Source organism: Argopecten irradians, chromosome 3, assembly GCF_041381155.1.
Source record: "Argopecten irradians isolate NY chromosome 3, Ai_NY, whole genome shotgun sequence".
Lineage (NCBI taxonomy): Eukaryota > Metazoa > Mollusca > Bivalvia > Pectinida > Pectinidae > Argopecten > Argopecten irradians.
Window position 1 is genome coordinate 64,888,556 of NC_091136.1, and position 25,891 is coordinate 64,914,446.

Consider the following 25,891-nt stretch of genomic DNA (forward strand, 5'->3'; position numbering starts at 1 on the left):
TTTAACGGTAGTATCAAGTAATGGACTTACAATGTTATAATAAAACTATAAAGGAATACTTGTTTAACGGTAGTATCAAGTAATGGACTTACAATGTTATAATAAAACTATAAAGGAATACTTGTTTAACGGTAGTATCAAGTAATGGACTTACAATGTTATAATAAAACTATAAAGGAATACTTGTTTAACGGTAGTATCAAGTAATGGACTTACAATGTTATAATAAAACTATAAAGGAATACTTGTTTAACGGTAGTATCAAGTAATGGACTTACAATGTTATAATACAAGAATTCCATGGAAGTGGATGTGTCGCCTGCACAGCATCACAAAAAATATTTATTTACAGTTGAAAATATTGTTAATAATTTAGGTGAAGTAATCAAGTTCCATAACTCTTGCAAATATTGATGGATTTTGAAAAGTATCGAACCCATCTCAGATCTCATTGATATAAAGCAATATACCGAATTTGGTTGAAACCGGACAATAAATACTAAAGTTTTCAAGCGGAAGCCATGTTTCGACTATTTTAAGGTCCGTAACTCTTGCAAATATTGACAGATTTTGACCAGAATCGAACCCATCAAAGATCTCATTAATATAAAGCAACATATACCAAAGTTGGTTGAAATCGGACAATAAATATTTAAGTTATCGAGCGGAAACCATAGATTTTTAAGTTTTGATGATTTTAAAGTCCTGTAACTCTTGAAAATATTGACGAATTTTTACCATTGTTGAATACATCCAAGATCTAATTGATATAAAACAATTTATGAAATTTGGTTTAAATTGGACGATAAATAGTTAAGTTATCGTGCGGAAACCATGGATTTTTCTGTTTTGACAATTTTAAAGTCCCATAACTCTTGCAAAAATTTACAGATTTTGACCATTATTGAACTCATCCGAGATCTCATTGATATAAAGCTATATACCAAATTTGACGTCGACGACACCGACACCGACATAGTGATACCTAAGTGTCGCCCTTGCGTTGCGGGCAACACAAAAACTATAAAGCAATACTTGTTTAATTGTAGTATCAAGCAGACACAAACCTCTTTAATCTTCTCCACTCCTTCTGTGTTAGCCTTGATTTCTGCCTCAAAGGCCTGGTGTTTCTGTAACTTCTTCATCTTCTCATTTAGATCTGTCACATCCTGGAAATCATCCTCATAGGCCACTTTAAGTTTGTCATCCACCCAGCCCTCAAACTGTAACAGGAACACCAGGATACAGATCGGTATTATTACAGTGAACAAACTATTCTACTGTACCACGCCAGTAATACCAGGATACAGATCGGTATTATTTCAGTTAACTATTCTACTGTAAATGAACAGTAAATAAATGATCCATCACATTTATGTAGCTACACATCATTGATACAACTTTGTCATTGGATTTTGATATACAATATACCATTTTTCACATAACTAATATGGTAGATCATGTTTTCTCTAAAACTCTACCTCATGAACATCTCTGTTGAACTGAGCATACAGCAAGGAATCGTCGAGCTTCTGAGAGCGTACACCACTCTGGTCCTTGATGCCTGAACGCCTATAAATATACAATGATTATACATATTTATGTATTCTTTATAGGTTATGAAAAATAATAAATCAATTACTTTGATGAGTTTAAAACAATTGGAACTCTGTTTTCATACATTAAAACTGAAAATATACACAATAAAAACTTACCTGGCTGTGACTTCCTCAAGCGTGACTTGGACTCGTGGAGCCTCGAAGTGTTGTTTGTTGATTAGCTCTGTACCATGGTCCTTTAGTGCTTCCAACTGAAGGTAGAAAAATAATACCCTTCTAAATCAATCAAACCAGTATGGTGTAAATCATAATACTAACAGTGTCTTGTTTCAATGTCACCACAACACTTTCCTTTTTCTATATGGAATTTCTTTTCTCATACCTCATGTATTAATCTGACTGTATAACTATCCAATTGATGTGTTTGTAGACCACTTCAAGCCAATCATTACCTTGTCCTCCTGAACCTCTAGCACTTTGTCGAAGGCTTCATGTCGACGAATGAACATTTCAACTTGGTCAATATCTGTACCAAAGTCAGAACTAGACAAGTAAGCCTGAAAAGGAGAGATAGAAAAACCTTTTCTGTAAATTATGCAGGGTAAAGTTTAATCTAAGTCTTATATAATATTTACCGAGTAATCTTCCATAGGCTGTAGATGTAATGTGAAACAATTGAACTCTATATGCTATAATGTTATGACAAATTACAATACTGTGAAACAGATATTTCTTATGTAAGATGTCCTACATGAAATGCCTAACCCACCTCCTGAGAGGAGCTGATGGTGTCAAGTTGCTGGGCATCACGGAGGAAGGTGTGAAGGTCATAGAGTTTGTCATGGTAATCCTTCTGGTCCTCCCACGTCTTCTTCAGCTTCTCGTGAGTGTCCTCCACCTGCTTCACCTTGGTCTCAATCTATCAACACCAATGTCCTCTTAGTCATACCTATCTTACACCAACATGTCCTCTTAGATATACCTATCTTACACCAACATGTCCTCTTAGTATACCTATCTTACACCAACATGTCCTCTTAGTCATACCTATCTTACACCAACATGTCCTCTTAGTCATACCTATCTTACACCAACATGTCCTCTTAGTCATACCTATCTTACACCAACATGTCCTCTTAGATATACCTATCTTACACCAACATGTCCTCTTAGATATACCTATCTTACACCAACATGTCCTCTTAGTATACCTATCTTACACCAACATGTCCTCTTAGATATACCTATCTTACACCAACATGTCCTCTTAGATATACCTATCTTACACCAACATGTCCTCTTAGTCATACCTATCTTACACCAACATGTCCTCTTAGTCATACCTATCTTACACCAACATGTCCTCTTAGTCATACCTATCTTACACCAACATGTCCTCTTAGATATACCTATCTTACACCAACATGTCCTCTTAGATATACCTATCTTACACCAACATGTCCTCTTAGTCATACCTATCTTACACCAACATGTCCTCTTAGTCATACCTATCTTACACCAACATGTCCTCTTAGATATACCTATCTTACACCAACATGTCCTCTTAGATATACCTATCTTACACCAACATGTCCTCTTAGTCATACCTATCTTACACCAACATGTCCTCTTAGTCATACCTATCTTACACCAACATGTCCTCTTAGTCATACCTATCTTACACCAACATGTCCTCTTAGTCATACCTATCTTACACCAACATGTCCTCTTAGATATACCTATCTTACACCAACAATGTCCTCTTAGTCATACCTATCTTACACCAACATGTCCTCTTAGTCATACCTATCTTACACCAACATGTCCTCTTAGTCATACCTATCTTACACCAACATGTCCTCTCTTAGTCATACCTATCTTACACCAACATGTCCTCTTAGTCATACCTATCTTACACCAACATGTCCTCTTAGTCATACCTATCTTACACCAACATGTCCTCTTAGATATACCTATCTTACACCAACATGTCCTCTTAGTCATACCTATCTTACACCAACATGTCCTCTTAGTCATACCTATCTTACACCAACATGTCCTCTTAGTCATACCTATCTTACACCAACATGTCCTCTTAGTCATACCTATCTTACACCAACATGTCCTCTTAGATATACCTATCTTACACCAACATGTCCTCTTAGATATACCTATCTTACACCAACATGTCCTCTTAGTCATACCTATCTTACACCAACATGTCCTCTTAGTCATACCTATCTTACACCAACATGTCCTCTTAGTCATACCTATCTTACACCAACATGTCCTCTTAGTCATACCTATCTTACACCAACATGTCCTCTTAGTCATACCTATCTTACACCAACATGTCCTCTTAGTCATACCTATCTTACACCAACATGTCCTCTTAGTCATACCTATCTTACACCAACATGTCCTCTTAGTCATACCTATCTTACACCAACATGTCCTCTTAGTCATACCTATCTTACACCAACATGTCCTCTTAGTCATACCTATCTTACACCAACATGTCCTCTTAGATATACCTATCTTACACCAACATGTCCTCTTAGTCATACCTATCTTACACCAACATGTCCTCTTAGTCATACCTATCTTACACCAACATGTCCTCTTAGTCATACCTATCTTACACCAACATGTCCTCTTAGTCATACCTATCTTACACCAACATGTCCTCTTAGTCATACCTATCTTACACCAACATGTCCTCTTAGTCATACCTATCTTACACCAACATGTCCTCTTAGTCATACCTATCTTACACCAACATGTCCTCTTAGTCATACCTATCTTACACCAACATGTCCTCTTAGTCATACCTATCTTACACCAACATGTCCTCTTAGATATACCTATCTTACACCAACATGTCCTCTTAGTCATACCTATCTTACACCAACATGTCCTCTTAGTCATACCTATCTTACACCAACATGTCCTCTTAGTCATACCTATCTTACACCAACATGTCCTCTTAGATATACCTATCTTACACCAACATGTCCTCTTAGTCATACCTATCTTACACCAACATGTCCTCTTAGTCATACCTATCTTACACCAACATGTCCTCTTAGATATACCTATCTTACACCAACATGTCCTCTTAGTCATACCTATCTTACACCAACATGTCCTCTTAGTATACCTATCTTACACCACATGTCCTCTAGTCATACCTATCTTACACCAACATGTCCTCTTAGTCATACCTATCTTACACCAACATGTCCTCTTAGATATACCTATCTTACACCAACATGTCCTCTTAGTCATACCTATCTTACACCAACATGTCCTCTTAGATATACCTATCTTACACCAACATGTCCTCTTAGATATACCTATCTTACACCAACACATGTCCTCTTAGTCATACCTATCTTACACCAACATGTCCTCTTAGTCATACCTATCTTACACCAACATGTCCTCTTAGATATACCTATCTTACACCAACATGTCCTCTTAGATATACCTATCTTACACCAACATGTCCTCTTAGATATACCTATCTTACACCAACATGTCCTCTTAGTCATACCTATCTTACACCAACATGTCCTCTTAGTCATACCTATCTTACACCAACATGTCCTCTTAGTCATACCTATCTTACACCAACATGTCCTCTTAGTCATACCTATCTTACACCAACATGTCCTCTTAGTCATACCTATCTTACACCAACATGTCCTCTTAGATATACCTATCTTACACCAACATGTCCTCTTAGTCATACCTATCTTACACCAACATGTCCTCTTAGATATACCTATCTTACACCAACATGTCCTCTTAGTCATACCTATCTTACACCAACATGTCCTCTTAGTCATACCTATCTTACACCAACATGTCCTCTTAGTCATACCTATCTTACACCAACATGTCCTCTTAGTCTAGATATACCTATCTTACACCAACATGTCCTCTTAGTCATACCTATCTTACACCAACATGTCCTCTTAGTCATACCTATCTTACACCAACATGTCCTCTTAGTCATACCTATCTTACACCAACATGTCCTCTTAGATATACCTATCTTACACCAACATGTCCTCTTAGATATACCTATCTTACACCAACATGTCCTCTTAGTCATACCTATCTTACACCAACATGTCCTCTTAGTCATACCTATCTTACACCAACATGTCCTCTTAGTCATACCTATCTTACACCAACATGTCCTCTTAGATATACCTATCTTACACCAACATGTCCTCTTAGTCATACCTATCTTACACCAACATGTCCTCTTAGTCATACCTATCTTACACCAACATGTCCTCTTAGTCATACCTATCTTACACCAACATGTCCTCTTAGATATACCTATCTTACACCAACATGTCCTCTTAGTCATACCTATCTTACACCAACATGTCCTCTTAGATACATACCTATCTTACACCAACATGTCCTCTTAGTATACCTATCTTACACCAACATGTCCTCTTAGATATACCTATCTTACACCAACATGTCCTCTTAGATATACCTATCTTACACCAACATGTCCTCTTAGTCATACCTATCTTACACCAACATGTCCTCTTAGATATACCTATCTTACACCAACATGTCCTCTTAGTCATACCTATCTTACACCAACATGTCCTCTTAGATATACCTATCTTACACCAACATGTCCTCTTAGTCATACCTATCTTACACCAACATGTCCTCTTATATACTATCATACCTTTCTTTTACATACACCAACATGTCCTCTTAGTCATACCTATCTTACACCAACATGTCCTCTTAGTCATACCTATCTTACACCAACATGTCCTCTTAATACCTATCTTACACCAACATGTCCTCTTAGTCATACCTATCTTACACCAACATGTCCTCTTAGATATACCTATCTTACACCAACATGTCCTCTTAGTCATACCTATCTTACACCAACATGTCCTCTTAGTCATACCTATCTTACACCAACATGTCCTCTTAGTCATACCTATCTTACACCAACATGTCCTCTTAGATATACCTATCTTACACCAACATGTCCTCTTAGTCATACCTATCTTACACCAACATGTCCTCTTAGTCATACCTATCTTACACCAACATGTCCTCTTAGTCATACCTATCTTACACCAACATGTCCTCTTAGTCATACCTATCTTACACCAACATGTCCTCTTAGTCATACCTATCTTACACCAACATGTCCTCTTAGTCATACCTATCTTACACCAACATGTCCTCTTAGTCATACCTATCTTACACCAACATGTCCTCTTAGTCATACCTATCTTACACCAACATGTCCTCTTAGATATACCTATCTTACACCAACATGTCCTCTTAGTCATACCTATCTTACACCAACATGTCCTCTTAGATATACCTATCTTACACCAACATGTCCTCTTAGTCATACCTATCTTACACCAACATGTCCTCTTAGTCATACCTATCTTACACCAACATGTCCTCTTAGTCATACCTATCTTACACCAACATGTCCTCTTAGTCATACCTATCTTACACCAACATGTCCTCTTAGTCATACCTATCTTACACCAACATGTCCTCTTAGTCATACCTATCTTACACCAACATGTCCTCTTAGTCATACCTATCTTACACCAACATGTCCTCTTAGTCATACCTATCTTACACCAACATGTCCTCTTAGTCATACCTATCTTACACCAACATGTCTCTTATCATACCTATCTTACACCAACATGTCCTCTTAGTCATACCTATCTTACACCAACATGTCCTCTTAGTCATACCTATCTTACACCAACATGTCCTCTTAGTATACCTATCTTACACCAACATGTCCTCTTAGTCATACCTATCTTACACCAACATGTCCTCTTAGATCATACCTATCTTACACCAACATGTCCTCTTAGTATACCTATCTTACACCAACATGTCCTCTTAGTATACCTATCTTACACCAACATGTCCTCTTAGTCATACCTATCTTACACCAACATGTCCTCTTAGTCATACCTATCTTACACCAACATGTCCTCTTAGTCATACCTATCTTACACCAACATGTCCTCTTAGATATACCTATCTTACACCAACATGTCCTCTTAGTCATACCTATCTTACACCAACATGTCCTCTTAGTCATACCTATCTTACACCAACATGTTCCTCTTAGTCATACCTATCTTACACCAACATGTCCTCTTAGTCATACCTATCTTACACCAACATGTCCTCTTAGATATACCTATCTTACACCAACATGTCCTCTTAGTCATACCTATCTTACACCAACATGTCCTCTTAGTATACCTATCTTACACCAACATGTCCTCTTAGATATACCTATCTTACACCAACATGTCCTCTTAGTCATACCTATCTTACACCAACATGTCCTCTTAGTCATACCTATCTTACACCAACATGTCCTCTTAGTCATACCTATCTTACACCAACATGTCCTCTTAGTCATACCTATCTTACACCAACATGTCCTCTTAGTCATACCTATCTTACACCAACATGTCCTCTTAGTCATACCTATCTTACACCAACATGTCCTCTTAGTCATACCTATCTTACACCAACATGTCCTCTTAGTCATACCTATCTTACACCAACATGTCCTCTTAGTCATACCTATCTTACACCAACATGTCCTCTTAGTCATACCTATCTTACACCAACATGTCCTCTTAGTATACCTATCTTACACCAACATGTCCTCTTAGTCATACCTATCTTACACCAACATGTCCTCTTAGTCATACCTATCTTACACCAACATGTCCTCTTAGTCATACCTATCTTACACCAACATGTCCTCTTAGATATACCTATCTTACACCAACATGTCCTCTTAGTCATACCTATCTTACACCAACATGTCCTCTTAGATATACCTATCTTACACCAACATGTCCTCTTAGTCATACCTATCTTACACCAACATGTCCTCTTAGTCATACCTATCTTACACCAACATGTCCTCTTAGTCATACCTATCTTACACCAACATGTCCTCTTAGTCATACCTATCTTACACCAACATGTCCTCTTAGATATACCTATCTTACACCAACATGTCCTCTTAGTCATACCTATCTTACACCAACATGTCCTCTTAGTCATACCTATCTTACACCAACATGTCCTCTTAGTCATACCTATCTTACACCAACATGTCCTCTTAGTCATATACCTATCTTACACCAACATGTCCTCTTAGTCATACCTATCTTACACCAACATGTCCTCTTAGTCATACCTATCTTACACCAACATGTCCTCTTAGATATACCTATCTTACACCAACATGTCCTCTTAGATATACCTATCTTACACCAACATGTCCTCTTAGTCATACCTATCTTACACCAACATGTCCTCTTAGAGTCATACCTATCTTACACCAACATGTCCTCTTAGATATACCTATCTTACACCAACATGTCCTCTTAGTCATACCTATCTTACACCAACATGTCCTCTTAGTCATACCTATCTTACACCAACATGTCCTCTTAGTCATACCTATCTTACACCAACATGTCCTCTTAGTCATACCTATCTTACACCAACATGTCCTCTTAGTCATACCTATCTTACACCAACATGTCCTCTTAGTCATACCTATCTTACACCAACATGTCCTCTTAGTCATACCTATCTTACACCAACATGTCCTCTTAGTCATACCTATCTTACACCAACATGTCCTCTTAGTCATACCTATCTTACACCAACATGTCCTCTTAGTCATACCTATCTTACACCAACATGTCCTCTTAGTCATACCTATCTTACACCAACATGTCCTCTTAGTCATACCTATCTTACACCAACATGTCCTCTTAGTCATACCTATCTTACACCAACATGTCCTCTTAGTCATACCTATCTTACACCAACATGTCCTCTTAGTCATACCTATCTTACACCAACATGTCCTCTTAGTCATACCTATCTTACACCAACATGTCCTCTTAGTCATACCTATCTTACACCAACATGTCCTCTTAGTCATACCTATCTTACACCAACATGTCCTCTTAGTCATACCTATCTTACACCAACATGTCCTCTTAGATATACCTATCTTACACCAACATGTCCTCTTAGTCATACCTATCTTACACCAACATGTCCTCTTAGTCATACCTATCTTAAACCAACATGTCCTCTTAGTCATACCTATCTTACACCAACATGTCCTCTTAGTATACCTATCTTACACCAACATGTCCTCTTAGTCATACCTATCTTACACCAACATGTCCTCTTAGTCATACCTATCTTACACCAACATGTCCTCTTAGATATACCTATCTTACACCAACATGTCCTCTTAGTCATACCTATCTTACACCAACATGTCCTCTTAGTCATACCTATCTTACACCAACATGTCCTCTTAGTCATACCTATCTTACACCAACATGTCCTCTTAGTCATACCTATCTTACACCAACATGTCCTCTTAGATATACCTATCTTACACCAACATGTCCTCTTAGTCATACCTATCTTACACCAACATGTCCTCTTAGTCATACCTATCTTACACCAACATGTCCTCTTAGTCATACCTATCTTACCACCAACATGTCCTCTTAGATATACCTATCTTACACCAACATGTCCTCTTAGATATACCTATCTTACACCAACATGTCCTCTTAGATATACCTATCTTACACCAACATGTCCTCTTAGTCATACCTATCTTACACCAACATGTCCTCTTAGTCATACCTATCTTACACCAACATGTCCTCTTAGTCATACCTATCTTACACCAACATGTCCTCTTAGTCATACCTATCTTACACCAACATGTCCTCTTAGTCATACCTATCTTACACCAACATGTCCTCTTAGATATACCTATCTTACACCAACATGTCCTCTTAGTCATACCTATCTTACACCAACATGTCCTCTTAGTCATACCTATCTTACACCAACATGTCCTCTTAGTCATACCTATCTTACACCAACATGTCCTCTTAGATATACCTATCTTACACCAACATGTCCTCTTAGTCATACCTATCTTACACCAACATGTCCTCTTAGTCATACCTATCTTACACCAACATGTCCTCTTAGTCATACCTATCTTACACCAACATGTCCTCTTAGTCATACCTATCTTACACCAACATGTCCTCTTAGTCATACCTATCTTACACCAACATGTCCTCTTAGATATACCTATCTTACACCAACATGTCCTCTTAGTCATACCTATCTTACACCAACATGTCCTCTTAGTCATACCTATCTTACACCAACATGTCCTCTTAGATATACCTATCTTACACCAACATGTCCTCTTAGATATACCTATCTTACACCAACATGTCCTCTTAGTCATACCTATCTTACACCAACATGTCCTCTTAGTCATACCTATCTTACACCAACATGTCCTCTTAGTCATACCTATCTTACACCAACATGTCCTCTTAGTCATACCTATCTTACACCAACATGTCCTCTTAGTCATACCTATCTTACACCAACATGTCCTCTTAGATATACCTATCTTACACCAACATGTCCTCTTAGATATACCTATCTTACACCAACATGTCCTCTTAGTCATACCTATCTTACACCAACATGTCCTCTTAGTCATACCTATCTTACACCAACATGTCCTCTTAGTCATACCTATCTTACACCAACATGTCCTCTTAGATATACCTATCTTACACCAACATGTCCTCTTAGTCATACCTATCTTACACCAACATGTCCTCTTAGATATACCTATCTTACACCAACATGTCCTCTTAGATATACCTATCTTACACCAACATGTCCTCTTAGTCATACCTATCTTACACCAACATGTCCTCTTAGTCATACCTATCTTACACCAACATGTCCTCTTAGTCATACCTATCTTACACCAACATGTCCTCTTAGTCATACCTATCTTACACCAACATGTCCTCTTAGTCATACCTATCTTACACCAACATGTCCTCTTAGTCATACCTATCTTACACCAACATGTCCTCTAAGTCATACCTATCTTACACCAACATGTCCTCTTAGATATACCTATCTTACACCAACATGTCCTCTTAGTCATACCTATCTTACACCAACATGTCCTCTTAGTCATACCTATCTTACACCAACATGTCCTCTTAGTCATACCTATCTTACACCAACATGTCCTCTTAGATATACCTATCTTACACCAACATGTCCTCTTAGATATACCTATCTTACACCAACATGTCCTCTTAGTCATACCTATCTTACACCAACATGTCCTCTTAGTCATACCTATCTTACACCAACATGTCCTCTTAGTCATACCTATCTTACACCAACATGTCCTCTTAGTCATACCTATCTTACACCAACATGTCCTCTTAGTCATACCTATCTTCACCAACATGTCCTCTTAGTCATACCTATCTTACACCAACATGTCCTCTTAGATATACCTATCTTACACCAACATGTCCTCTTAGATATACCTATCTTACACCAACATGTCCTCTTAGTCATACCTATCTTACACCAACATGTCCTCTTAGTCATACCTATCTTACACCAACATGTCCTCTTAGATATACCTATCTTACACCAACATGTCCTCTTAGTCATACCTATCTTACACCAACATGTCCTCTTAGTCATACCTATCTTACACCAACATGTCCTCTTAGTCATACCTATCTTACACCAACATGTCCTCTTAGTCATACCTATCTTACACCAACATGTCCTCTTAGTCATACCTATCTTACACCAACATGTCCTCTTAGTCATACCTATCTTACACCAACATGTCCTCTTAGTCATACCTATCTTACACCAACATGTCCTCTTAGTCATACCTATCTTACACCAACATGTCCTCTTAGTCATACCTATCTTACACCAACATGTCCTCTTAGTCATACCTATCTTACACCAACATGTCCTCTTAGTCATACCTATCTTACACCAACATGTCCTCTTAGTCATACCTATCTTACACCAACATGTCCTCTTAGATATACCTATCTTACACCAACATGTCCTCTTAGTCATACCTATCTTACACCAACATGTCCTCTTAGTCATACCTATCTTACACCAACATGTCCTCTTAGTCATACCTATCTTACACCAACATGTCCTCTTAGTCATACCTATCTTACACCAACATGTCCTCTTAGTCATACCTATCTTACACCAACATGTCCTCTTAGTCATACCTATCTTACACCAACATGTCCTCTTAGATATACCTATCTTACACCAACATGTCCTCTTAGTCATACCTATCTTACACCAACATGTCCTCTTAGTCATACCTATCTTACACCAACATGTCCTCTTAGATATACCTATCTTACACCAACATGTCCTCTTAGTCATACCTATCTTACACCAACATGTCCTCTTAGTCATACCTATCTTACACCAACATGTCCTCTTAGTCATACCTATCTTACACCAACATGTCCTCTTAGTCATACCTATCTTACACCAACATGTCCTCTTAGTCATACCTATCTTACACCAACATGTCCTCTTAGTCATACCTATCTTACACCAACATGTCCTCTTAGTCATACCTATCTTACACCAACATGTCCTCTTAGTCATACCTATCTTACACCAACATGTCCTCTTAGTCATACCTATCTTACACCAACATGTCCTCTTAGTCATACCTATCTTACACCAACATGTCCTCTTAGTCATACCTATCTTACACCAACATGTCCTCTTAGTCATACCTATCTTACACCAACATGTCCTCTTAGATCATACCTATCTTACACCAACATGTCCTCTTAGTCATACCTATCTTACACCAACATGTCCTCTTAGTCATACCTATCTTACACCAACATGTCCTCTTAGTCATACCTATCTTACACCAACATGTCCTCTTAGTATACCTATCTTACACCAACATGTCCTCTTAGTCATACCTACTTACACCAACATGTCCTCTTAGTCATACCTATCTTACACCAACATGTCCTCTTAGTCATACCTATCTTACACCAACATGTCCTCTTAGTATACCTATCTTACACCAACATGTCCTCTTAGTCATACCTATCTTACACCAACATGTCCTCTTAGATATACCTATCTTACACCAACATGTCCTCTTAGTCATACCTATCTTACACCAACATGTCCTCTTAGATATACCTATCTTACACCAACATGTCCTCTTAGTCATACCTATCTTACACCAACATGTCCTCTTAGTCATACCTATCTTACACCAACATGTCCTCTTAGTCATACCTATCTTACACCAACATGTCCTCTTAGTCATACCTATCTTACACCAACATGTCCTCTTAGTCATACCTATCTTACACCAACATGTCCTCTTAGTCATACCTATCTTACACCAACATGTCCTCTTAGTCATACCTATCTTACACCAACATGTCCTCTTAGTCATACCTATCTTACACCAACATGTCCTCTTAGTCATACCTATCTTACACCAACATGTCCTCTTAGTCATACCTATCTTACACCAACATGTCCTCTTAGTCATACCTATCTTACACCAACATGTCCTCTTAGTCATACCTATCTTACACCAACATGTCCTCTTAGATCATACCTATCTTACACCAACATGTCCTCTTAGATATACCTATCTTACACCAACATGTCCTCTTAGATATACCTATCTTACACCAACATGTCCTCTTAGATATACCTATCTTACACCAACATGTCCTCTTAGTCATACCTATCTTACACCAACATGTCCTCTTAGTCATACCTATCTTACACCAACATGTCCTCTTAGTCATACCTATCTTACACCAACATGTCCTCTTAGATATACCTATCTTACACCAACATGTCCTCTTAGATATACCTATCTTACACCAACATGTCCTCTTAGTCATACCTATCTTACACCAACATGTCCTCTTAGTATACCTATCTTACACCAACATGTCCTCTTAGTCATACCTATCTTACACCAACATGTCCTCTTAGATATACCTATCTTACACCAACATGTCCTCTTAGTCATACCTATCTTACACCAACATGTCCTCTTAGATCATACCTATCTTACACCAACATGTCCTCTTAGATATACCTATCTTACACCAACATGTCCTCTTAGTCATACCTATCTTACACCAACATGTCCTCTTAGTCATACCTATCTTACACCAACATGTCCTCTTAGATATACCTATCTTACACCAACATGTCCTCTTAGTCATACCTATCTTACACCAACATGTCCTCTTAGTCATACCTATCTTACACCAACATGTCCTCTTAGTCATACCTATCTTACACCAACATGTCCTCTTAGTCATACCTATCTTACACCAACATGTCCTCTTAGTCATACCTATCTTACACCAACATGTCCTCTTAGATATACCTATCTTACACCAACATGTCCTCTTAGTCATACCTATCTTACACCAACATGTCCTCTTAGATATACCTATCTTACACCAACATGTCCTCTTAGTCATACCTATCTTACACCAACATGTCCTCTTAGTCATACCTATCTTACACCAACATGTCCTCTTAGTCATACCTATCTTACACCAACATGTCCTCTTAGATATACCTATCTTACACCAACATGTCCTCTTAGTCATACCTATCTTACACCAACATGTCCTCTTAGATATACCTATCTTACACCAACATGTCCTCTTAGTCATACCTATCTTACACCAACATGTCCTCTTAGTCATACCTATCTTACACCAACATGTCCTCTTAGATATACCTATCTTACACCAACATGTCCTCTTAGTCATACCTATCTTACACCAACATGTCCTCTTAGTCATACCTATCTTACACCAACATGTCCTCTTAGTCATACCTATCTTACACCAACATGTCCTCTTAGTCATACCTATCTTACACCAACATGTCCTCTTAGTCATACCTATCTTACACCAACATGTCCTCTTAGTCATACCTATCTTACACCAACATGTCCTCTTAGATATACCTATCTTACACCAACATGTCCTCTTAGTCATACCTATCTTACACCAACATGTCCTCTTAGTCATACCTATCTTACACCAACATGTCCTCTTAGATATACCTATCTTACACCAACATGTCCTCTTAGATATACCTATCTTACACCAACATGTCCTCTTAGTCATACCTATCTTACACCAACATGTCCTCTTAGTCATACCTATCTTACACCAACATGTCCTCTTAGTCATACCTATCTTACACCAACATGTCCTCTTAGTCATACCTATCTTACACCAACATGTCCTCTTAGTCATACCTATCTTACACCAACATGTCCTCTTAGATATACCTATCTTACACCAACATGTCCTCTTAGTCATACCTATCTTACACCAACATGTCCTCTTAGATATACCTATCTTACACCAACATGTCCTCTTAGTCATACCTATCTTACACCAACATGTCCTCTTAGTCATACCTATCTTACACCAACATGTCCTCTTAGTCATACCTATCTTACACCAACATGTCCTCTTAGATATACCTATCTTACACCAACATGTCCTCTTAGTCATACCTATCTTACACCAACATGTCCTCTTAGATATACCTATCTTACACCAACATGTCCTCTTAGATATACCTATCTTACACCAACATGTCCTCTTAGATATACCTATCTTACACCAACATGTCCTCTTAGTCATACCTATCTTACACCAACATGTCCTCTTAGTCATACCTATCTTACACCAACATGTCCTCTTAGATATACCTATCTTACACCAACATGTCCTCTTAGTCATACCTATCTTACACCAACATGTCCTCTTAGTCATACCTATCTTACACCAACATGTCCTCTTAGTCATACCTATCTTACACCAACATGTCCTCTTAGATATACCTATCTTACACCAACATGTCCTCTTAGTCATACCTATCTTACACCAACATGTCCTCTTAGTCATACCTATCTTACACCAACATGTCCTCTTAGTCATACCTATCTTACACCAACATGTCCTCTTAGTCATACCTATCTTACCACCAACATGTCCTCTTAGATATACCTATCTTACACCAACATGTCCTCTTAGATATACCTATCTTACACCAACATGTCCTCTTAGATATACCTATCTTACACCAACATGTCCTCTTAGTCATACCTATCTTACACCAACATGTCCTCTTAGATATACCTATCTTACACCAACATGTCCTCTTAGTCATACCTATCTTACACCAACATGTCCTCTTAGTCATACCTATCTTACACCAACATGTCCTCTTAGTCATACCTATCTTACACCAACATGTCCTCTTAGATATACCTATCTTACACCAACATGTCCTCTTAGATATACCTATCTTACACCAACATGTCCTCTTAGTCATACCTATCTTACACCAACATGTCCTCTTAGTCATACCTATCTTACACCAACATGTCCTCTTAGTCATACCTATCTTACACCAACATGTCCTCTTAGATATACCTATCTTACACCAACATGTCCTCTTAGTCATACCTATCTTACACCAACATGTCCTCTTAGTCATACCTATCTTACACCAACATGTCCTCTTAGTCATACCTATCTTACACCAACATGTCCTCTTAGTCATACCTATCTTACACCAACATGTCCTCTTAGATCATACCTATCTTACACCAACATGTCCTCTTAGTCATACCTATCTTACACCAACATGTCCTCTTAGTCATACCTATCTTACACCAACATGTCCTCTTAGATATACCTATCTTACACCAACATGTCCTCTTAGTCATACCTATCTTACACCAACATGTCCTCTTAGTCATACCTATCTTACACCAACATGTCCTCTTAGTCATACCTATCTTACACCAACATGTCCTCTTAGTCATACCTATCTTACACCAACATGTCCTCTTAGTCATACCTATCTTACACCAACATGTCCTCTTAGATATACCTATCTTACACCAACATGTCCTCTTAGTCATACCTATCTTACACCAACATGTCCTCTTAGTCATACCTATCTTACACCAACATGTCCTCTTAGTCATACCTATCTTACACCAACATGTCCTCTTAGTCATACCTATCTTACACCAACATGTCCTCTTAGTCATACCTATCTTACACCAACATGTCCTCTTAGTCATACCTATCTTACACCAACATGTCCTCTTAGTCATACCTATCTTACACCAACATGTCCTCTTAGATATACCTATCTTACACCAACATGTCCTCTTAGTCATACCTATCTTACACCAACATGTCCTCTTAGTCATACCTATCTTACACCAACATGTCCTCTTAGATATACCTATCTTACACCAACATGTCCTCTTAGTCATACCTATCTTACACCAACATGTCCTCTTAGTCATACCTATCTTACACCAACATGTCCTCTTAGATATACCTATCTTACACCAACATGTCCTCTTAGTCATACCTATCTTACACCAACATGTCCTCTTAGTCATACCTATCTTACACCAACATGTCCTCTTAGTCATACCTATCTTACACCAACATGTCCTCTTAGATATACCTATCTTACACCAACATGTCCTCTTAGTCATACCTATCTTACACCAACATGTCCTCTTAGATATACCTATCTTACACCAACATGTCCTCTTAGTCATACCTATCTTACACCAACATGTCCTCTTAGTTATACCTATCTTACACCAACATGTCCTCTTAGTCATACCTATCTTACACCAACATGTCCTCTTAGTCATACCTATCTTACACCAACATGTCCTCTTAGATATACCTATCTTACACCAACATGTCCTCTTAGTCATACCTATCTTACACCAACATGTCCTCTTAGTCATACCTATCTTACACCAACATGTCCTCTTAGTCATACCTATCTTACACCAACATGTCCTCTTAGATATACCTATCTTACACCAACATGTCCTCTTAGTCATACCTATCTTACACCAACATGTCCTCTTAGTCATACCTATCTTACACCAACATGTCCTCTTAGTCATACCTATCTTACACCAACATGTCCTCTTAGTCATACCTATCTTACACCAACATGTCCTCTTAGATATACCTATCTTACACCAACATGTCCTCTTAGATATACCTATCTTACACCAACATGTCCTCTTAGTCATACCTATCTTACACCAACATGTCCTCTTAGTCATACCTATCTTACACCAAACTCTTAGATATACCTATCTTACACCAACATGTCCTCTTAGTCATACCTATCTTACACCAACATGTCCTCTTAGTCATACCTATCTTACACCAACATGTCCTCTTAGTCATACCTATCTTACACCAACATGTCCTCTTAGATATACCTATCTTACACCAACATGTCCTCTTAGTCATACCTATCTTACACCAACATGTCCTCTTAGTCATACCTATCTTACACCAACATGTCCTCTTAGTCATACCTATCTTACACCAACATGTCCTCTTAGTCATACCTATCTTACACCAACATGTCCTCTTAGTCATACCTATCTTACACCAACATGTCCTCTTAGTCATACCTATCTTACACCAACATGTCCTCTTAGATATACCTATCTTACACCAACATGTCCTCTTAGATATACCTATCTTACACCAACATGTCCTCTTAGTCATACCTATCTTACACCAACATGTCCTCTTAGATATACCTATCTTACACCAACATGTCCTCTTAGTCATACCTATCTTACACCAACATGTCCTCTTAGATATACCTATCTTACACCAACATGTCCTCTTAGATATACCTATCTTACACCAACATGTCCTCTTAGATATACCTATCTTACACCAACATGTCCTCTTAGATATACCTATCTTACACCAACATGTCCTCTTAGATATACCTATCTTACACCAACATGTCCTCTTAGTCATACCTATCTTACACCAACATGTCCTCTTAGTCATACCTATCTTACACCAACATGTCCTCTTAGTCATACCTATCTTACACCAACATGTCCTCTTAGTCATACCTATCTTACACCAACATGTCCTCTTAGTCATACCTATCTTACACCAACATGTCCTCTTAGTCATACCTATCTTACACCAACATGTCCTCTTAGTCATACCTATCTTACACCAACATGTCCTCTTAGTCATACCTATCTTACACCAACATGTCCTCTTAGATATACCTATCTTACACCAACATGTCCTCTTAGTCATACCTATCTTACACCAACAATGTCCTCTTAGTCATACCTATCTTACACCAACATGTCCTCTTAGTCATACCTATCTTACACCAACATGTCCTCTTAGTCATACCTATCTTACACCAACATGTCCTCTTAGTCATACCTATCTTACACCAACATGTCCTCTTAGATATACCTATCTTACACCAACATGTCCTCTTAGATATACCTATCTTACACCAACATGTCCTCTTAGTCATACCTATCTTACACCAACATGTCCTCTTAGTCATACCTATCTTACACCAACATGTCCTCTTAGTCATACCTATCTTACACCAACATGTCCTCTTAGATATACCTATCTTACACCAACATGTCCTCTTAGTCATACCTATCTTACACCAACATGTCCTCTTAGTCATACCTATCTTACACCAACATGTCCTCTTAGATATACCTATCTTACACCAACATGTCCTCTTAGTCATACCTATCTTACACCAACATGTCCTCTTAGTCATACCTATCTTACACCAACATGTCCTCTTAGTCATACCTATCTTACACCAACATGTCCTCTTAGTCATATACCTATCTTACACCAACATGTCCTCTTAGTCATACCTATCTTACACCAACATGTCCTCTTAGTCATACCTATCTTACACCAACATGTCCTCTTAGTCATACCTATCTTACACCAACATGTCCTCTTAGTCATACCTATCTTACACCAACATGTCCTCTTAGTCATACCTATCTTACACCAACATGTCCTCTTAGTCATACCTATCTTACACCAACATGTCCTCTTAGTCATATACCTATCTTACACCAACATGTCCTCTTAGTCATACCTATCTTACACCAACATGTCCTCTTAGTCATACCTATCTTACACCAACATGTCCTCTTAGTCATACCTATCTTACACCAACATGTCCTCTTAGTCATACCTATCTTACACCAACATGTCCTCTTAGTCATACCTATCTTACACCAACATGTCCTCTTAGTCATACCTATCTTACACCAACATGTCCTCTTAGTCATACCTATCTTACACCAACATGTCCTCTTAGATATACCTATCTTACACCAACATGTCCTCTTAGTCATACCTATCTTACACCAACATGTCCTCTTAGTCATACCTATCTTACACCAACATGTCCTCTTAGATATACCTATCTTACACCAACATGTCCTCTTAGTCATACCTATCTTACACCAACATGTCCTCTTAGATATACCTATCTTACACCAACATGTCCTCTTAGTCATACCTATCTTACACCAACATGTCCTCTTAGTCATACCTATCTTACACCAACATGTCCTCTTAGATCATACCTATCTTACACCAACATGTCCTCTTAGTCATACCTATCTTACACCAACATGTCCTCTTAGTCATACCTATCTTACACCAACATGTCTTCTTAGATATACCTATCTTACACCAACATGTCCTCTTAGTCATACCTATCTTACACCAACATGTCCTCTTAGTCATACCTATCTTACACCAACATGTCCTCTTAGTCATACCTATCTTACACCAACATGTCCTCTTAGTCATATACCTATCTTACACCAACATGTCCTCTTAGTCATACCTATCTTACACCAACATGTCCTCTTAGTCATACCTATCTTACACCAACATGTCCTCTTAGTCATACCTATCTTACACCAACATGTCCTCTTAGTCATACCTATCTTACACCAACATGTCCTCTTAGTCATACCTATCTTACACCAACATGTCCTCTTAGTCATACCTATCTTACACCAACATGTCCTCTTAGATATACCTATCTTACACCAACATGTCCTCTTAGATATACCTATCTTACACCAACATGTCCTCTTTAGTCATACCTATCATACTACTTACACCAACATGTCCTCTTAGTCATACCTATCTTACACCAACATGTCCTCTTAGTCATACCTATCTTACACCAACATGTCCTCTTAGTCATACCTATCTTACACCAACATGTCCTCTTAGTCATACCTATCTTACACCAACATGTCCTCTTAGTCATACCTATCTTACACCAACATGTCCTCTTAGTCATACCTATCTTACACCAACATGTCCTCTTAGTCATACCTATCTTACACCAACATGTCCTCTTAGATATACCTATCTTACACCAACATGTCCTCTTAGTCATACCTATCTTACACCAACATGTCCTCTTAGTCATACCTATCTTACACCAACATGTCCTCTTAGTCATACCTATCTTACACCAACATGTCCTCTTAGTCATACCTATCTTACACCAACATGTCCTCTTAGATATACCTATCTTACACCAACATGTCCTCTTAGTCATACCTATCTTACACCAACATGTCCTCTTAGTCATACCTATCTTACACCAACATGTCCTCTTAGTCATACCTATCTTACACCAACATGTCCTCTTAGTCATACCTATCTTACACCAACATGTCCTCTTAGTCATACCTATCTTACACCAACATGTCCTCTTAGTCATACCTATCTTACACCAACATGTCCTCTTAGATATACCTATCTTACACCAACATGTCCTCTTAGTCATACCTATCTTACACCAACATGTCCTCTTAGATATACCTATCTTACACCAACATGTCCTCTTAGTCATACCTATCTTACACCAACATGTCCTCTTAGTCATACCTATCTTACACCAACATGTCCTCTTAGTCATACCTATCTTACACCAACATGTCCTCTTATCATACCTATCTTACACCAACATGTCCTCTTAGTCATACCTATCTTACACCAACATGTCCTCTTAGTCATACCTATCTTACACCAACATGTCCTCTTAGATATACCTATCTTACACCAACATGTCCTCTTAGATATACCTATCTTACACCAACATGTCCTCTTAGATATACCTATCTTACACCAACATGTCCTCTTAGTCATACCTATCTTACACCAACATGTCCTCTTAGTCATACCTATCTTACACCAACATGTCCTCTTAGTATACCTATCTTACACAACATGTCTCTTAGATATACCTATCTTACACCAACATGTCCTCTTAGTCATACCTATCTTACACCAACATGTCCTCTTAGATATACCTATCTTACACCAACATGTCCTCTTAGATATACCTATCTTACACCAACATGTCCTCTTAGTCATACCTATCTTACACCAACATGTCCTCTTAGTCATACCTATCTTACACCAACATGTCCTCTTAGATATACCTATCTTACACCAACATGTCCTCTTAGTCATACCTATCTTACACCAACATGTCCTCTTAGTCATACCTATCTTACACCAACATGTCCTCTTAGTCATACCTATCTTACACCAACATGTCCTCTTAGTCATACCTATCTTACACCAACATGTCCTCTTAGTCATACCTATCTTACACCAACATGTCCTCTTAGTCATACCTATCTTACACCAACATGTCCTCTTAGATATACCTATCTTACACCAACATGTCCTCTTAGTCATACCTATCTTACACCAACATGTCCTCTTAGATATACCTATCTTACACCAACATGTCCTCTTAGTCATACCTATCTTACACCAACATGTCCTCTTAGTCATACCTATCTTACACCAACATGTCCTCTTAGTCATACCTATCTTACACCAACATGTCCTCTTAGATATACCTATCTTACACCAACATGTCCTCTTAGTCATACCTATCTTACACCAACATGTCCTCTTAGTCATACCTATCTTACACCAACATGTCCTCTTAGTCATACCTATCTTACACCAACATGTCCTCTTAGATATACCTATCTTACACCAACATGTCCTCTTAGATATACCTATCTTACACCAACATGTCCTCTTAGTCATACCTATCTTACACCAACATGTCCTCTTAGTCATACCTATCTTACACCAACATGTCCTCTTAGTCATACCTATCTTACACCAACATGTCCTCTTAGATATACCTATCTTACACCAACATGTCCTCTTAGTCATACCTATCTTACACCAACATGTCCTCTTAGTCATACCTATCTTACACCAACATGTCCTCTTAGTCATACCTATCTTACACCAACATGTCCTCTTAGTCATACCTATCTTACACCAACATGTCCTCTTAGTCATACCTATCTTACACCAACATGTCCTCTTAGATCATACCTATCTTACACCAACATGTCCTCTTAGATATACCTATCTTACACCAACATGTCCTCTTAGTCATACCTATCTTACACCAACATGTCCTCTTAGTCATACCTATCTTACACCAACATGTCCTCTTAGATATACCTATCTTACACCAACATGTCCTCTTAGTCATACCTATCTTACACCAACATGTCCTCTTAGTCATACCTATCTTACACCAACATGTCCTCTTAGATATACCTATCTTACACCAACATGTCCTCTTAGTCATACCTATCTTACACCAACATGTCCTCTTAGATATACCTATCTTACACCAACATGTCCTCTTAGATATACCTATCTTACACCAACATGTCCTCTTAGATATACCTATCTTACACCAACATGTCCTCTTAGTCATACCTATCTTACACCAACATGTCCTCTTAGATATACCTATCTTACACCAACATGTCCTCTTAGATATACCTATCTTACACCAACATGTCCTCTTAGTCATACCTATCTTACACCAACATGTCCTCTTAGTCATACCTATCTTACACCAACATGTCCTCTTAGTCATATACCTATCTTACACCAACATGTCCTCTTAGTCATACCTATCTTACACCAACATGTCCTCTTAGTCATACCTATCTTACACCAACATGTCCTCTTAGTCATACCTATCTTACACCAACATGTCCTCTTAGTCATACCTATCTTACACCAACATGTCCTCTTAGTCATACCTATCTTACACCAACATGTCCTCTTAGTCATACCTATCTTACACCAACATGTCCTCTTAGTCATACCTATCTTACACCAACATGTCCTCTTAGATATACCTATCTTACACCAACATGTCCTCTTAGTCATACCTATCTTACACCAACATGTCCTCTTAGTCATACCTATCTTACACCAACATGTCCTCTTAGATCATACCTATCTTACACCAACATGTCCTCTTAGTCATACCTATCTTACACCAACATGTCCTCTTAGTCATACCTATCTTACACCAACATGTCCTCTTAGTCATACCTATCTTACACCAACATGTCCTCTTAGTCATACCTATCTTACACCAACATGTCCTCTTAGTCATACCTATCTTACACCAACATGTCCTCTTAGTCATACCTATCTTACACCAACATGTCCTCTTAGTCATACCTATCTTACACCAACATGTCCTCTTAGTCATACCTATCTTACACCAACATGTCCTCTTAGTCATACCTATCTTACACCAACATGTCCTCTTAGTCATACCTATCTTACACCAACATGTCCTCTTAGATATACCTATCTTACACCAACATGTCCTCTTAGTCATACCTATCTTACACCAACATGTCCTCTTAGATATACCTATCTTACACCAACATGTCCTCTTAGTCATACCTATCTTACACCAACATGTCCTCTTAGTATACCTATCTTACACCAACATGTCCTCTTAGTCATACCTATCTTACACCAACATGTCCTCTTAGTCATACCTATCTTACACCAACATGTCCTCTTAGATATACCTATCTTACACCAACATGTCCTCTTAGATATACCTATCTTACACCAACATGTCCTCTTAGATATACCTATCTTACACCAACATGTCCTCTTAGATATACCTATCTTACACCAACATGTCCTCTTAGTCATACCTATCTTACACCAACATGTCCTCTTAGTCATACCTATCTTACACCAACATGTCCTCTTAGTCATACCTATCTTACACCAACATGTCCTCTTAGTCATACCTATCTTACACCAACATGTCCTCTTAGTCATACCTATCTTACACCAACATGTCCTCTTAGATATACCTATCTTACACCAACATGTCCTCTTAGTCATACCTATCTTACACCAACATGTCCTCTTAGTCATACCTATCTTACACCAACATGTCCTCTTAGATATACCTATCTTACACCAACATGTCCTCTTAGTCATACCTATCTTACACCAACATGTCCTCTATACAAACAATACCTATCTTACACCAACATGTCCTCT

At 38.2% G+C, this 25,891-nt stretch overlaps 1 protein-coding gene across 1 annotated transcript in view; it reads right to left on the reverse strand.

The window, feature by feature from the left end:
- LOC138319790 (spectrin beta chain-like) overlaps nt 1–25,891 on the reverse strand; it is a 194,996-nt gene that overhangs the window by 45,944 nt on the left and 123,161 nt on the right. The window contains 5 exon segments of the mRNA XM_069262923.1: nt 1,068–1,223; nt 1,482–1,572; nt 1,716–1,810; nt 2,012–2,116; nt 2,329–2,478. Of these exon segments, the coding sequence (XP_069119024.1) occupies nt 1,068–1,223; nt 1,482–1,572; nt 1,716–1,810; nt 2,012–2,116; nt 2,329–2,478 (597 nt within the window).